The sequence below is a fragment of the Phodopus roborovskii genome, unplaced genomic scaffold (assembly GCF_943737965.1).
Source record: "Phodopus roborovskii unplaced genomic scaffold, PHOROB, whole genome shotgun sequence".
NCBI lineage: Eukaryota > Metazoa > Chordata > Mammalia > Rodentia > Cricetidae > Phodopus > Phodopus roborovskii.
The window spans coordinates 31,329,554-31,346,498 of record NW_026126517.1 but is presented as its reverse complement, the minus strand read 5'-3'; the positions used below and the strand labels follow the sequence as shown (position 1 = coordinate 31,346,498).

The 16,945-nt window shown below is 37.4% G+C and overlaps 1 protein-coding gene across 4 annotated transcripts in view; it reads left to right on the top strand.

Annotated features, from left to right (window-relative positions):
* The window catches only part of Dmxl2 (Dmx like 2), a 116,854-nt gene that overhangs the window by 65,518 nt on the left and 34,391 nt on the right, over positions 1–16,945 (top strand). For all 4 annotated transcript variants that reach the window (XM_051197488.1, XM_051197486.1, XM_051197487.1 and 1 more), the window contains exons 16-23: positions 62–181; positions 873–1,100; positions 2,978–4,651; positions 7,921–8,031; positions 10,330–10,499; positions 12,054–12,151; positions 13,017–13,182; positions 14,615–14,879. In XM_051197488.1, the coding sequence (XP_051053445.1) occupies positions 62–181; positions 873–1,100; positions 2,978–4,651; positions 7,921–8,031; positions 10,330–10,499; positions 12,054–12,151; positions 13,017–13,182; positions 14,615–14,879 (2,832 nt within the window). The remainder of the gene's footprint in view (positions 1–61; positions 182–872; positions 1,101–2,977; positions 4,652–7,920; positions 8,032–10,329; positions 10,500–12,053; positions 12,152–13,016; positions 13,183–14,614; positions 14,880–16,945) is intronic.

The following is a 16,945-nucleotide window of genomic DNA, read 5'->3' as shown; positions in this document are numbered from 1 at the left end:
TAAAAATGTTTTTCTAATCCTACAAAAAAATTAACTTCTTATTTCCCCTTTTGGATAATAGGATATCGCCCACCACCGTTTTCAGAAAAATTCTTTTTAGTAGTCATTGAGAAGGATAGCAATAATAATTCTGTCCTTCATATGTGGCACCTTCATCTTAAATCTGTACAAGCATGCTTAGGTAAGTAAGGAATTGCATGGATAGCTATATTATGCTCACTCTACTATTTGTGAATAAGATATTTACATTTTTGTTTTAATTTACATATGGTAATTAGCTATTTTGTGGATTACAGTGTGACATTTCAATACAGGATATAATCTTAGAATCAGTGTTACTGGCTTATCTAAGACATTTGTCATTTCGTTGTCAAGGTGAATCCACTTTATACTAATTAGCACAAAGTACTAAGAGCTGTCAAAAAGGTTCTACCATATCTGATAATTATGTTACTAAGCAGGTTTATAAACGTGAAATAAGTGCTTTTATCTACTCTACCATCTCACTAGGCCACTACGTTGTTTATTAAAAGTACAGATTACTGAGATCTGTCCCAAGTTGATATAATCAGTGTCTCTGGGATTAGACATGAGTTTGTATGTTTATGTATTCCTTAAGCTTTTAGAGTATTTAAGCTTAGGAATGCTCTACTATGTAACTTAAAGTTTTAGAGCTCATATGTTGTTCTCCCATGACGTGTCCATATGAAGGAATTGGTCATGGTGAGAGAGAACCAAATAGTTTAAAAGTATTTATTCTCAAGGTAATCTATAAGGAGTCTGGAAATTGTCTTCCAAGAAGTGGAAGTATTTTCAAGAAAATGTCTTCTCATGTATAGTGATGATAATGTGTCTCAAACATTTTTGTGCAGCCAAAGCCACAGAAGGGATCTCATCTGACAGCTTGCTCTCAGTGCCTGGACAGAAGAAGGTAGACTCTTCTCCAGAAGCCTCCCCTAGTGTGAGCTCTATGCCACACTCTTCTTCAATTGCCAATCTCCAGACTGCTAGTAAACTCATTCTAAGTTCCAGACTGGTATACAGTCAGCCTCTGGATCTGCCAGAAGCTGTCGAAGTGATAAGAGCAACACCATCAGCAGGTAGTATTATTCTTGGCACTGAGCCGTGGTAACTCAGAGTGTTGTCCTCCAATGTGTGTGCTATAGCGACATTGACACAGTTATTGCTTGTAGTATCTGTCCATTTAGAAGTATGTTTTTATCAATAATAATTTTTTTAATGATAAATTCAGTTTGCTGGCTCTCCTGATCATGTGGAGATCACAGTAAGAAGGAACCAGTTTAAATGTGTATTATCTCAAGGTAACAAGAAGGAGTCTGGAAATTATCTACTAAAAAGTGGAAGTACTTCTAAGAAGCTGCATTTCCCCCTTTTCTTTCTTTTTTCCTCCCTCCCTCCCTCCCTCCCTCCCTCCCTCCCTCCCTCCCTCCCTCCCTCCCTCCCTCCCTCCTTTCTTTCTTTCTTTCTTTCTTTCTTCTTCTCATTATTGAGCTCATGCTGGCCTTGAACTTGTGGCTTCTTCCTGTCTTAGCCTCCTGGGTGTTGGGAATATCTTTTTCTTCAAAAGTATCTATCAAACCTTGTTCACACATACATAATAAAGGTAAAACATGACTGGCACAGAGTAAAATCTTAAACCATTGTACATTTGTAAATATTTTAGGGGTGGGATACCACAACATAATACATGTGAGTCAGAGCATACTCTGCAGGAGTCAGTTGCAGTAGAGCTACCAGGCCTGGGGGAGAGCACCTTTACCTACTGCACCATCTATTTATAAATGCAGCAACAGGATGAGCTTCAGTGACTCACCTATAAATGTATTTCTTTTCTGAAGTTTTGCCATCATTGTATTCCAAAATGGGGACAAGCTATCTCACATTAAAATATGTATTCCAGGACACTGAAATGTCTGTGCCAGTAGAGACATTTCTGCTTAATGGCTTAATGATTTGAGTGTACTCTTGGGTCCTAGAAAGTGTCAGTGACCTCCAGATGTGAACCATGACATGTGTGCACCGTGATAGGTGTGCACCTGAACTCACACACTGTAAATATTTTTTTTAACTTAAAGATATATCATCTTCCTATTTCTGATTGGTCAGTCAGTCAGTCCGTCTGTACACCCATCCATCCTATCTTATTTTCAGAGCTGAATGTGACTGCCCTGTAATAATACTGACTGTAGTAAGGAAGATGAGGTAATTTGAAGGATTGGACTGGAGGCTGCATTTGAAATGACTTGCCACCTGTGGAACGTAATTGGGGAATTTCTAGAATAATGATATTGATGAACCAAAATAGAGGTTCAGTCTTATTTTGATATCTGGTTGATGGTAGTATTGAGTGCTCTTTTCCATCCCTAAGACATACTTGCATTCACAGTTGAAAGATTACTTTGAGAAAAAAATTTTTTATGGACTTTTGTGTTGAATGTATATCTAGACATTTTATTTTTGGTTGGTTTTTGACAAGGTCTTTTAGCCAAAGCTGATCTGAAACCCATTAATGTATGTAGGAAAGTCTTGAACTTGTAATCTTTCTGTGTCTGCCTTATAAGGACTAGGATTGCAGGTATATTTCCTAAATACAGAAAAAATTTTAAATCTTTTTGAATATTTGGGGTTAGATGGATGTGTGGTTAAGTGCATTTGCTGCTCTTCTAGAGAACTATTTGGATGGAATAGACTTAAGTGTTTAAATGGTTTTCCCATTCTTCCAAAGGTATTGATGGATTGGAACTTGAATTCAGGTCTTAAGATCCCAAATCTTAGTCATTGTCTTATAGTTGGAAATAGCTGGGAAGTATTAGTGATTATAGATAGGAATTACTTATGAGGGTTCTGGTTCAACCTTTAAGACAGGATGAATTAAGCTGAGTAGAGAGAGGAGATCTATTGATCTCATGTTTTATGGATATCTGAGTATTGACTATTTTTCTTCCTTTTTATAAAGGTCATCTGAGTTCCTCTTCAATTTATCCAGTGTGCCTTGCACCTTACTTGGTGGTTACAACTTGCTCGGACAATAAAGTACGTTTCTGGAAATGTTGTGTGGAAACTAACTCACTGTGCAATACAAGTGATGAGAAGGAAACCTATCACTGGAGGAGGTGGCCCTTAATGAATGATGAAGGAGAAGATAATAGCAGTACTGTGAGCATCGTGGGAAGACCTGTTGCTGTTAGCTGCTCATACACAGGCCGTCTGGCAGTGGCTTACAAGCAGCCTGTCCACCACAATGGTTTTGTTTCTAAAGAGTTTTCTATGCATGTCTGTATATTTGAATGTGAATCCACAGGAGGGTCAGAATGGGTTTTAGAACAGACTATACATCTTGATGATTTGGTTAAGGTTGGGAGTGTACTTGATTCAAGGGTCAGTGTTGACAGTAATCTGTTTGTGTATAGCAAATCAGATGCATTTTTAAGTAAGGATAGATACCTTATTCCAAATATCAAGCATTTAGTACATTTGGACTGGGTGTCAAAAGAAGATGGCTCTCATATTCTCACAGTGGGGGTTGGTGCTAATATCTTTATGTATGGGAGACTTTCAGGAATTGTTACTGATCAAACTAACAGTAAGGATGGAGTAGCTGTCATTACATTGCCACTAGGTGGTAGTATCAAGCAAGGAGTTAGATCAAGATGGGTTCTTCTCAGATCTATAGACTTGGTGTCCTCTGTGGACGGCACACCTTCACTGCCTGTGTCTCTCTCCTGGGTAAGAGATGGAATATTGGTGGTGGGAATGGATTGTGAAATGCATGTATATGCCCAATGGAAACATTCTGTCAAATTTGGAGACATTGAAGCTGACAGTCCTGTTGAAGAGACAGCAATACAAGATCATTCTGCCTTTAAATCCACTATGTTGGCAAGAAAAAGTATTGTTGAAGGAGCAACTATCACTGATGATGTTTTTTGTTCACCGACTGTAGTTCAGGATGGTGGTTTATTTGAGGCTGCACATGCACTCTCTCCGACTCTCCCACAGTATCATCCAACTCAGCTGTTAGAATTGATGGACTTGGGGAAAGTTAGAAGAGCAAAAGCCATTCTCTCCCATTTGGTAAAGTGCATTGCTGGTGAAGTTGCAATAGTTAGGGATCCTGATGCTGGAGAAGGAACTAAGAGGCATCTGTCACGGACCATTAGTGTGAGCGGTAGTACAGCAAAGGATACAGTTACCATTGGAAAGGATGGCACTCGAGACTATACTGAGATAGATTCTATTCCTCCTCTGCCACTACACGCATTGCTTGCTGCAGATCAGGACACGTCCTACAGAATTTCAGAAGAGAGTACAAAGAAGCCGCAGAGCTATGAGGCCCATATTGAAAGCCAACCAGAGGATCAATATTCAGAGCTGTTCCAAGTCCAGGAGATAACAACAGATGATATTGATTTAGAGCCAGAAAAGAGAGAGAACAAATCAAAAGTAATAAACCTGTCACAATATGGACCAGCTTATTTTGGCCAGGAACATGCTAGAGTACTTTCAAGTCATCTAATGCACTCAAGTCTACCAGGCCTTACCCGCTTGGAGCAGATGTTCCTTGTAGCATTGGCCGACACTGTGGCAACCACCAGTACTGAGCTTGATGAAAACAGGGATAAGTACTCAGGTAAATAGTCTCACTATGAATGTTAAGTTTATTATTAGTAAAAATATTGTATTATCTGTGCAATGACTAATATGTTTAATTATTTTTTTTTCTTTCGACTCTTGTAGGGAAAAAAAAAGACCTATGGATAATTACAGTAAACTCTACTTCATTATAAAAGAAAAGACAGTTGAGGCAGGCTGTCACTTGCATGTCTGACATACACATGTGTGATGTCTATGTGCATTCTTACTGAGTCTTAAACATTTGTCTTAATATTTTTAATAAGATTGACTCTTAATGGTATTGCTTTCTTTGAATGATAAAAATGACCTTTTTTGGTTTTTGTGTCATGAAGCTTAGAGGGACCTCATGGATCAACTTGCTGTTTTTCCATTTGAGGCATAGATCATTTTTTAAGAAGATTAATTTTATGATGAATGTTTTTCTTGCATGTATGGATATGTCCTATATGCCTTTCTAGTGCCTGAAACTGGACTTACAGTTGGTTGTGTGTGCTAGGAACTGAACCCAGGTCATCTGCAGGAACATTAAGAGCTCTTAACTGCTGAACCATGTCTCTAGCCCCATAAATAACTTATTATAGTTATATAAATTTGTGCAAAAATTTCAGACATTTAATGTAATATGTATCTTGCCGTGTGAAGCCATATCCAGCTAGTTGAAGGCAATGGGGTTGATTATAAGCAGTGACATTAGCAATGGAAACAAAATAACTGATTATTCGTTCATTGGTTCATTTGTTTGTTCAATCATTCATTCATGGAGTTAAGAGTTACTATGTGTTAGGTATTTTACCCAATTTAATTGTCATAATCCTCTAGTGGATAGGCGGCTATTACTGTGTGTGTGTTTGTGTGTGTAGTTTTATACACAAAGGTAATAATCCTTAGAAAATTTAAGGGATTCATATACAAGTATATAGGCATTAAATGACAGTAATAGGGTTCATATGTGGGAAATTGTTGCTTTCAAGCCTGCATTAAAAAAATTTCTTAAGACTTTTAAATTGAAGGTGGGGATAAAAATTTTTCCATAGCCAGTTAGAAATATTTTTGACAGGCTTAAATTCTCACAGTATAGTCCCACAATTTTTCCTTCTGTAGATTAAATAACCAGAGACTTTAGAAGGTTTGCTTGTGACCTGCTCTCTGGTTATGTTGGTAAGGAGCAGAAACTTATCACCAGGTTGTGGACAGTGGCGCAGAACCATTAGCAGAATAGCTGTAGGCTGTGCACAAATGATACTGTTAGCTGTTGTACAATGGGAACTAAGAAAGTAGGGTGGGGGCTAAGCACCCATTGAAAGTGTTTACCACTCTTGCAGAGGACCCAAATTCCCAGCACCCACACTGATCAGCTTATAACTGTCTGTGACCTAGGAGTAATCTAACCTAGGAGTAATCCTTAGACCTCCTTGTGCATTTTTCACTCATGTACATACCCTTCCAGACACACAGACACAGGCATGTGCATGCGCGTGCATGTGTGCGCGCATGCGCGCGCGGGCACCCACCCACCCACCCACCCACACACACACACACACACACACACACACACAATTTTTTAAAAGAATAAAGATAAATCTTTTAAAACGGGTATACTTGTCATAATGTATGAAAGAAATTTAAACTTCCTGATATAAGTCATTGACTAACAATATAGAAATGATTCTGTCATGGTGGACATTCATGAACTAGACAAGGCAGGACTGGATATTTCCATGTCACAGGTGGGAAACTGCACTTAAAGATGAAATAATTTGTACATCTCAGCCAAAGGATTCTAAGTGTTTGTTCTGGCCAGGAAGCTTAACTCTTCTGACATATTAATGTCCATTTTGTTGGCATGTGCTCTCGTAGCAGTTCTCATGTATCACGGTGCTTGCTCATTTCCACTTCCTGTGGAAGAGGACCCTGGAGCTTGTTCAGGGTCTTAACATTTACTTTTGTATGCATAGAATGTTCTTCCTGATCCGGTGCATGGCTTGGTCCCTGACCTCAAATTTCTGCTCAGATTTCATCCCATTGTAAAGGTCTTCCTTGGCTCCATTGTGTGAAATAGAACACTCTTGATTCACCCATCTATCAGTCCTATTTTATGTCCTCCATAGCATTAATTTCCATATGTATTAAGTCCTTTGCTTACTGCCAATCCTGCAGTGCCTGTAGTAGATGTAAATCTGCTCAGTGAGTAAATGGGTGAATGCATATAGGAAGAAGACCTGGAACTAAATAAAGCCTTGGCAATGAAATAATTTGTTTTCTTCTGGACAGCATGTTACCCTTGGGAACTCTGTCAGTTGCTAGCTTGGGTTCTGTCAGTGCTTTTGCATTGCTGTTAAGATTCATTAACTTGCCATGCTTTCATGTCTTTGTCTAAGTTGTCACTAAGTAGTATCAAATTTCATAAGTAAATTTGTGGAATCAAGGTAAAGATTCAGGTTGCCCTTTTTAACTGTTCTAACACTAGCCCCCCCCCAAAAAAATGAAATTTCAAATCTTTGATAGTATAGTCAAGCTAAACAGCTCAGAAAATATTTTTTGAATTATTGAAACAAATGATTTCCTTTTAGTTATACAATTCCTCTCGATAAAATTTCAATTCATCAAAAAATGTCTGCCAAGGGTTACAAACTTATTTAATGTCTTAGTTACAGTTCCATTGCTATGAAGAGACACAAGGCAATTTAAAGAGATAAAAGTTAGTTGGGGCTTTCAGTTTCAGAGTGAGCCCATGGCCATCATGGTGGAAAGCATAGAGACAAGCAGGAAGCCATGGTGCTGAGCAGTAGCTGTGAGCTTACACCTGATCCATAAGCAGAATAAGAGACACGCCTCCAAAAGGACACACCCTGCATCCTTCCCAAATGGTTCCAGCAGCAGGGACCACACATTCAAATACTTGAGCCTTTGGAGGCCATTCTCATTCAGTACATCACACTTCTTAGTTAATACACATTTCACTAGATTTCAATGTTTCTTTCATTTATTATGAGTAAGTATAGGTACTACTGTTATTTGTACTAATTAATAGGTTAACTATTTTCCCAAATAATTTTTCACTTAGGAGTTTTAATATTAAAGTTTTATAAAGATACATATTTTGTAAGGACACTAAATTGTTTACAAAGGAGTACATTAAAATATACATTTTGTATAGAATATTACAAAGTTTAATGTTCAGTTCATACCTTTGGAATCTGTTTGTGGCTGTTCAATCCTGTTGAATCCCTTCTTCCTTAACATATTTTCTCTTTAAAATTACAGGAAGAGACACCTTAGATGAGTGTGGTTTGAGATACTTGTTAGCGATGCGCTTGCACACATGCCTGTTAACATCACTGCCTCCTCTATACCGAGCTCAGCTCCTTCACCAAGGTATTCTATTTACTGTTTGAATCTTTGCACCACTCAGATTTAATGTGGTGGCGGTGGGTATGGTTGTGGTTGTGTTTATGTTCAAGCAGCAGGTAGATCATGTGTCAGGTAGCTTGAGATCTTCATGCCACATGTACTTAACTTGCCACTTCCTGTGTGTCCTTCAGCTCTGCCCTGCTCTGTGACCTTTGTTCATATAGCAGTGGTACCGTTGTAGTAGGAGATGTAGGCTTGAGGTTGTAATAACTCAGTGTCTATAGGATGGCTCTTAATTTGTCTGATGCCTTCTCTTTAAAAACCATGTAAATTTTATTATTTGTGTTGTTGTGTCTCTGATCCCTTCATTTCTCCTTCAACCCCCACCTTCCTTCTTTTTCATGGGATCTCTCTATGTGGTACAGGCTGACCTTGAACTGTTGTTGATCTTCCTGCTTGAGCTTCCAGGTGATGAGGTTACAGGCATGTTCACCAGGTCCCACTTTATTATCTTTTAAAATTTAAGCATATATTCATTGTTGGTATCAAGGAAAGTTGATATTTCAGCAAGATTTCCCCTAGTGACCCAGTATATTTGCTTAGGTCCAGCATACTGATTTGAGACAGATTTGTATTATCCTATTACTTTTAAAAAACTATAGAATTTCAGAGTAACTTCCCTAAATAGGATTCTTTATTTTATAACATTTTAGATCCCCGTCTGGTTCTCATTTCTTTAAACTGTATGTCTTTTGGAACTCTAAACTCCATATGGGGTTTGGAATGTAGTCATTAAAATCCCAAGCATGCTGAACTGTTGTCCTTACTCATTTGCCTTCTAAAATAGTCTTAGAAAACAAGAGCTAGGTTTTTACTCATGTTTAATTTTTGGCATCTTTTCATTTAAATTTTGTGTGTGGGCGTTTTGCCTACCTGCTGCCTGACTGCATGATTGTAAGAGCAGTCAGTGTTCTTAGCTGATGATTCATTGCTCTAGCCACACAAGCTTTATTTTTTATATTTATTTAATTTTAACCTTTTTTTTTTTGTTTATTTGGAAGCAAAGTCTTGCTGTATACCCTGTATCTCATGTGGGCATGGAGCTTGTGGCAGTTCTTTGTCTACGCCCCAAGCACAGGTGTTGCCACCGTAGATTCTGCTATTGAAAATATACTTCATCTCTTCAAACCTTACTTTCAAGGTGTTTATATTTTTCTAGTTTTTAAAATTTGAATGATCATTGCAGTGAATTATCTTATAGTATTACATATAAACACTTTTGTTAATATTGTTTGTTTCTTTATTTTGTCTATGTATTATTCTGTTTATTTTCCTCATGTTATTTTAGTAATATTTTTTGAACAGGCATATAATTCTTGTTAGTGTCCTAGCAGTTGAGTTTTTGAGTCAGAAGGTGACTTAACTCCTTGATTCTTCTTAGAATTATCAAACTGTCCTTCAAAAAGAATATTCATTTACATTACCAGTAGTGCTAGGTGTCAAAACTCAGCCTATTACCACCATCTGATACATTTTACTCCTCTCCTCCCTTCCCTCCCCTCCCTTTCTCTCCCCTGACCTAGTCTCTTCCCCTCTCCTATTATCCCTCTTTTTTAAACCTACCTCTGGTAGGTCTTTTAGTCCGTCCTTCCTTTCTATTTAGAGAGATGAACTTCATGGCTAATGTGTATTCCTTACATTAAATGCAAGTAGAAGTATGTTTAGAGCTTGCTTTAAGTGACCTTTAACTCCCTCACTAGAGCAAAGAATAGAGCATGTTTTAAAATTTAGTGCCAATGGATGCTATCCTCAGGTAAATGACAGTGTAAATAATAAGGCTGTATGCCAAAACTTCCAAATTGACCAATGTTTTCTCTTAAGCAGTTTGGTATATGTACATGTGAGTAACTTGGTACTCAAATATCTGTATTTTTCATTGATATAATTTTAGTGTTAGTCTTTTTCAAGTTCTCATGTAGCCCCAGATGGGCTCAAACTGAAGATGACCTTCAACTTCTGATTTTTCTGCCTCCACCTTCTGAGTGCTAGGATTATATGTTTGATATTACACCTCTTCATCTCCTAATATAGTTTTATATTAAAAGTGAATTGTACGTGGAAGAAAAGTTGGAGGTTTGGATGTTGTGTGTCCTGTCACTGATCTTGAGTTCAAAAGTCCTGAATGGTGGCGGGGTTCTTTTATTCTGCCTTTCTGCTTGAAAATGCTTTTTAGAAGAACCAAGAAATATGTAACTAAGCAAACTGCTGTTTTGTTGTTATTAATATAGTTCACAAGGTTATTGTATCATGTTTCCAATTTAGGTGTATCTACATGCCATTTTGCCTGGGCTTTTCATTCTGAAGCAGAGGAAGAACTAATCAATATGATTCCAGCAATTCAGAGAGGAGACCCTCAGTGGTCTGAATTAAGAGCCATGGGAATAGGCTGGTGGGTGAGAAATGTTAACACACTTAGAAGATGCATTGAAAAGGTAACTTTCCTTCATTGGATTTTGAAAGACTATATAATTTTTCTCACCCCCAGTCTCTTATCCATGGTCTCTATTTGTTTAATTGTTGTTACATAATATACATATCTATGTTATTTTATCCTTCTCTCTCCTTTGGTATTTATCTCTCATCCAAATTAAATCCCCATCCCTATTTTTTCTTTCCCCCTTCAAAACATGCATATATTTCTGTTCCCTCTCTATTGTTTCTCCTCCTCCCACTGTTCCTTTTAATATATATGTTATTATATAGCATATATATCATAATATATATTGTATGTATGTATGTATGTATCAATGGTGTTATATAGCCCCGTCTGCCTTCCTGCCTCTACTAGCAAATATTAATGCTATTTTTAAACTTCCAGAAAACCTGATATAGAGAATTAGTTTGTATATCTTGAGAATTTTTTAGAACAATTTTTAAAAAATTACATTTATTTATTGTATGGGTATGTGCATGTGTGTGGTTGCACATGTGTACATGGAGTTTCAAACTTGATCTTTAATTTCTATGCAGTATGCTGTCAGTTTTGAGATAGGGTTCCACTGTGTTTGTATCTCTGGCTGTTCTGAACTATATAGACCAGTCTGGCTTTGAACTCAGAAATTTTCCTGACTCCACCTCCGGAGTGCTGGGATTAAAGACATGTGCCAGCCACTGTGCCCAGCTAATGAAATAGAAGAATTCTGAGACATTGCTGTTTGAAATGCATCTTATCTGAAAACAGACAAAACTCTAGGGCATGTTCCTGCAACCCCAGTACTTTAGAAGGTCAGGCAGGGTCAGCAGTTAGATGGCATCTCAGGTTACAGAGCACATCCAGGCTAGTTTAGTCTTCATGGTAAGATCCTATTTCAAAAACATAAGCTTAGCATAGGGGTGAATGCTTATAATGTGAACACCCAGGAGGCTAAGGCAGGAGAGTCGCCGTCTTTTGAGGCCAGCCTTGGCTATATAGTGAGTTCAAGTCTGTTCTGGAATACACAGTAGAATCCCCAAACAACAGTTGGATTCAGCTTGTGAGGTTTGACAATATGCTCCTTTATACACAGAGCTGCACATTAAGGAATGTAATGTGTTGAATTTTCAAAAGATGATCTCATCTATTGGATTTTCTGTTGTCGTTACTGTATTCTACATTAATTTCTTGCCACCTAGGTTTTCCTTTTCTCCCCTTAGTGTGTGAATTTAAGCTATTTACTTAAAGCTCTTGGTTTAATTACTTCCTCTATAAAATGAGGACACTAGTAATACTTCATAGTGGATAGTATTCATTAAGATTAATGAAAGCCCAGCCTGGTGCCAGGTATATGATAGTCAGTAAATACTAGCTGCTGTGTGTGCTGATTTTATTAGGATTACTGGCATACAAATGCTTTTCTCTAGGAGGGTGCCACCATAAGCTTCTGGGCCCACTTATTCTCGTTTCCATAGTGTATAAGCTAACGAAGTAACAGTGAGGTATTAATTGTTGGAGTAATTAGTTGTAATTCTTTTGTCAAGTAGTTACATGTTATTTTACTTACCCTTAGGTTGCCAAAGCTTCTTTTCAAAGGAACAACGATGCCTTAGATGCTGCTTTATTCTACCTTGCGATGAAGAAGAAAGCAGTAGTATGGGGTCTGTTCAGGTAAAGTGTCTCAGCCCTTCACATGATTTCAGGGATGAACTTAATGCTTTTTGAAAAGAATTCATTGCAGGAGCTCTGTCAAGTCAGCTGACTTCTTTATGCCTTGCTTCCTTTATTTACAGTGGATGGGCAAAATATCTTTTAGTTTAGTTTAAAAGATGAGGTTTTTTGTTTTGTTTTTTCGAGACAGGGTTTCTCTGTGTACCTTGGCTGTCCTGGAACTCTCTTTGTAGACCAGGCTAGCCTGAACTCAAGAGATGCACCTGCCTCTGCCTCCCAAGTGCTGAGATTAAAGGGGTGCACCACCACTGCATGGCCAAAAGATAGGCTCTTACAAAAAAGTTGATAAAAGCACATTGGTAAGAAAAAAAGTCTTGCCTCCTGTGTGAGTACATGGGGCACATTAGCATTCCTTATTAGAAGAAATGCTAATAAGCAACATCTGTAACTGGAGCTGTTGGTCTTTTAAGATTGCTTTCTTTTACATCATGTATATTGGGAGTTTTTCCTGTGTGCATTGCCTCCATGTATGTGCATGTATGTGCCTCTGTGCACATGCTGTGTCCACAGAGATCACTGAGGACGTTGCATCCCCTGGAATTAGAATTACTGATAGTTGTGAACCATCACCTGTGCTAAGAACCAAACCTTGGTCCACTGCAAGAGCAGCCAGTGCTCTTGACCATTGAGCTTCCTTTCCAGCTGCTCTGCTGTTAGAGTCGTTTTTCTTCTTTTCTCTCTATATAACTCTATATATAATTAAATAATTCTGTAAATAATTCTATATTCTATAATAGAACTCTATAAATAATTAAAATATTTTAAGGGTGATAATAGTCACTAGTGTTTGTGTTCTCTTTTCCAGGTCACAACATGATGAAAAAATGACAACATTTTTCAGCCACAACTTTAATGAAGATAGATGGCGAAAAGCTGCTTTGAAAAATGCTTTTTCTTTACTTGGAAAGCAGCGCTTTGAACAATCTGCTGCTTTTTTCTTGTTGGCTGGTTCATTGAAAGATGCCATAGAGGTATAAATAAGTGAATAGGCAATCGTGCTGTGAGGCCTTAGAGATGATTGTGGTTTTGTTAGACGTTTGTAAGAGCAGAATAACTATAGAGCTTACTGCACTTGAGACTGTGGCACTGGTCAGTTTAAGGGGAATTACAACTTCAGGGGTGGTGTGTCACATATTAAGATAAAATGTAAAACTTACAGAAAAAGTCATGAATGCTTTTTGAATATTTTTTACCATCCATCTTGTGATTTTTGAGTCATTAAATATGTGTACAGGTTATGACCTCTTTATCTTATGCTTTTAAAAAAGCTGGTGTTTAAGTACTTGGGGCTAACGTGAAGTTTTTACTATTCTGTAATGTCCTTGCCTTATTGGCAGTGCATGGAAGGAAGTGAGATATTGCAGCTTTTGTTACATAATCATGGCAGGTGATTTAAAAACCATTAATGTTTCTGTTTCCTGATGACTCTTCCTTACATTTATTGTCTTTATGAATTGCTAAACTCAGACAGAAGTAAAAATAGAATTGAAAATAATCCTTGTATTTGGGGGCAAAAATAGGAAGGTCAATACAAGTTTGAAGCCAGCCTGGCCTACAGTTGAATAGAATAGCATAGAATAGCATAGAATAGCATAGAATAGCATAGAATAGCATAGAATAGCATAGAATAGCATAGAATAGCATGGCATAGCATAGCATAGCATAGCATAGCATAGCATAGCATATATAGTTATTGAGTCTGGTTAATTTTGTTATGGGATTTTTTCTTTTAATATACAACTTTTTAAAAGTAATAAAATTTTAAAACAGCAATAAGTTTTTAAAATCCCCCCCAAAATGATAAAATAGAAAACGTCTAACAAAGCGAACCTTTTATAAACTTTAAAAAGTATTTTTTATGCTTCTGCATACTTATAACATTTCTATAGTTACAAATGCCTGTAATGTTAGAAGATACTCAGAGAAGAGATGTGGGTGAAAAGTCTCAGGCTGAACTGTTACAATTGGCTTAGGTTCCCTAATAGGATAGGGATCAGTTTTTCCTTAGTAAACAGAAGGTTCTTCTAAAATACTACAAATTTATATAAAAATAGGTTTGGAAACTAAGAGGAACTTAAGTATAAGTTGAAACATTTTAAATAGTGTTTAATTGATGCTATTTAAACTGACCTCAGATTGAGATAACAGTGACATACTTTGTTTTGTGCTCACTTCATGCATCATCATTTTAGTGTGGCGGTCACTGTTTAATGACTGCTCCCCTGTCTGCCACTTTGAAGTTCTGCTACCAAGCTGCATCTTCTATCTAGACACATCTCAAGGTCTCAGCCTCGGGTCCCTCCATACCACAAAAACATAGAGAATTTCAAGGCACCAGTGGGATAATGTATGTCTAGATTAGTTGTCACTACGGTAAATGTTTCCTAATATTTAAATTTGCAGGTGTGTCTTGAAAAAATGGAAGATATTCAGCTAGCCATGGTTATTGCCCGTTTATTTGAATCTGAATTTGAGACTTCATCCACTTATATATCCATCTTGAATCAGAAAATTTTGGGTTGTCAAAAAGATGGCTCAGGATTCAATTGCAAAAGACTACATGCTGACCCTTTTCTGCGTAGTCTTGCCTATTGGGTAATGAAAGATTACACCCGAGCCTTGGATACATTACTGGAACAGACACCAAAGGAAGATGATGAGCAACAAGGTAGATTTTTGTGCATTTCCCAGTGTCTTTTAAAGAGTAAGAGGGGAGAGGCTCATTCACTCTGCTCCTAGCTGTAGATCTGTTAGCAGTTAATGGCTTCTGGGGGTAGGAGGGTACTTTTCTTTGAGGGTGTGACCCCTGGCAGGTCAGCTGTGCTCCAGTGCATGGGCCCATGCCCATGTGTATTTGGGTAGCACAAATTAGACTACAAGGGTTATTTAAAAATAAAATAAGAGGACATAAAATTTGGAGAGAGTGGACTAGAGTGGGAAGTGAATATGATCCAAATATGTTGCATGCATGTATGAAATTCTTAGTTGTATATTATTATGTTTTAAAAGACAGTTGCCATATTTCTTTTTCTTTTTTTACGTGTGTGTGTGTGTGTGTGTGTGTGTGTGTGTGTGTGTGTGTAGGTAGGTAGGTAGGTATAGTCTTGTTACCTTGTAACATTGTATTTTAGGTAGTTTGGAACTTACTAAGTTGCTCAGACTCTCTTTGAACTTATCACCCCTCTACCAATAGCCTCCTAGTGTTGGGCTTGCAGATGTACATCACCATGCCCCAGATTTGAGAAGTACTAATATGATTACACATATTTTAGTTCTCATAGTTGTATTTTCTTTGCTCTTATTTCAAATTATATATTTTTCAAAAGTCACCTTCAAGTTATGTTTTTCAAAAAAAAAAAAAAAGGAGGCAGAGAGGAGAGGACAGAGGTGTTTTTTGTTTGTTTGTTTTTGCCTGCATGTATATATGTGCATCACATGCTTGACTGATATCCCAAGAGATGAGAAGGTGTTGTATCCTCTGGAACTGAATTGCAGACAGTTGTGAGCTGCCATGTGGATGTTGAGAATTGAACATCTGTCCTCTGAAAGAGCAGTTTAGCTGGCCTGTGAGCTGCCCGGGTTTCTCATGTCTTCCATTCTCCCCGTTCTTTAGCATTATACAAAGGTGACCAATTAGTCTTTTTATTTTCTTAGAGGCATTTTAAGCTTGGAAGTTTTAAATGTTTGTGTTCAGTCATTAGCCGTTTGTTTTTGGGGATGCTCAGATTGTCCCATCTTCAATCACTGGAGAGCTTGACAAATTTTTGATTATTTATTCACTTATTTTTTTGATAATTTCCTTGCTTTATGGTATGGCAGAATGATTCAGGCTCATCTTGTATATTTTCTGACTAAGACCTGAAAATGACCATTCTTCCAAAGAACTTTGTGCCTGTGAGTGGGGAGTAATGCTTAGAGACTACAGTTCAGTCCTCATTGCTTCTAGGCCATTAGAAAGAATGCAGGTAGGATGTCTTTCCCACCTAAGAATGCAAGAGATCATGTTTTCCTTCCAATTCATACATAATGAGTTCTTCTTAGGTTTCATACGTGTGTCTTATAGCGAAAGGCTTGGATTTTCATGGTATTAACGTAGCTTTTTACTTTTATATGCTTATAATAGTTTTCATAATAAGAATACAAATATGTGTTCTACAACCTTTTTATTATTATTGTTATGGTATAGCTTACTAAAGATGTACAGCAAATTCTTATTTTAAGTCACTTTGTAATTTATCTCTATGTGTCTATCCTACGAACTTTAGATTAAATGCATTTGGTTTAGTTTTATATTGTATTGTGTGTGTGTGTGTGTGTATGTATGTGAGTGAACTACATCTTAAAAGTCTAATTACATTTTAAAATTATGAAAACGTTTATAATAGTTTTGAAAAATAAATATAACATCGCTGGGTATGATGGTGACAGCAGAGGCAGGTGAATCTCTGTGAGTTCAAAGGTAACTTTATCTATATAGCAGATTCCATAGCTACTTAATGAGCCTGTCTCAAAATATCTATGTATGCATGTATTTTTTTCAAGGTATTTCCCTAGAACTCTGGCTCCTTCCCTCATCCTCCCACTTTTTAAACGGGAAACAGTTGTTTGTGTTTCCCGCCCGTTTAAACAGAAGTAGGCAAACACGCATCTCGCCCTGCCCCACTTTTCTAGGGAAAGGTTTCTGTGTGCACCTCTTGCCCCTTCTTGGGCATCGTGTGATTTGGACATCACTTT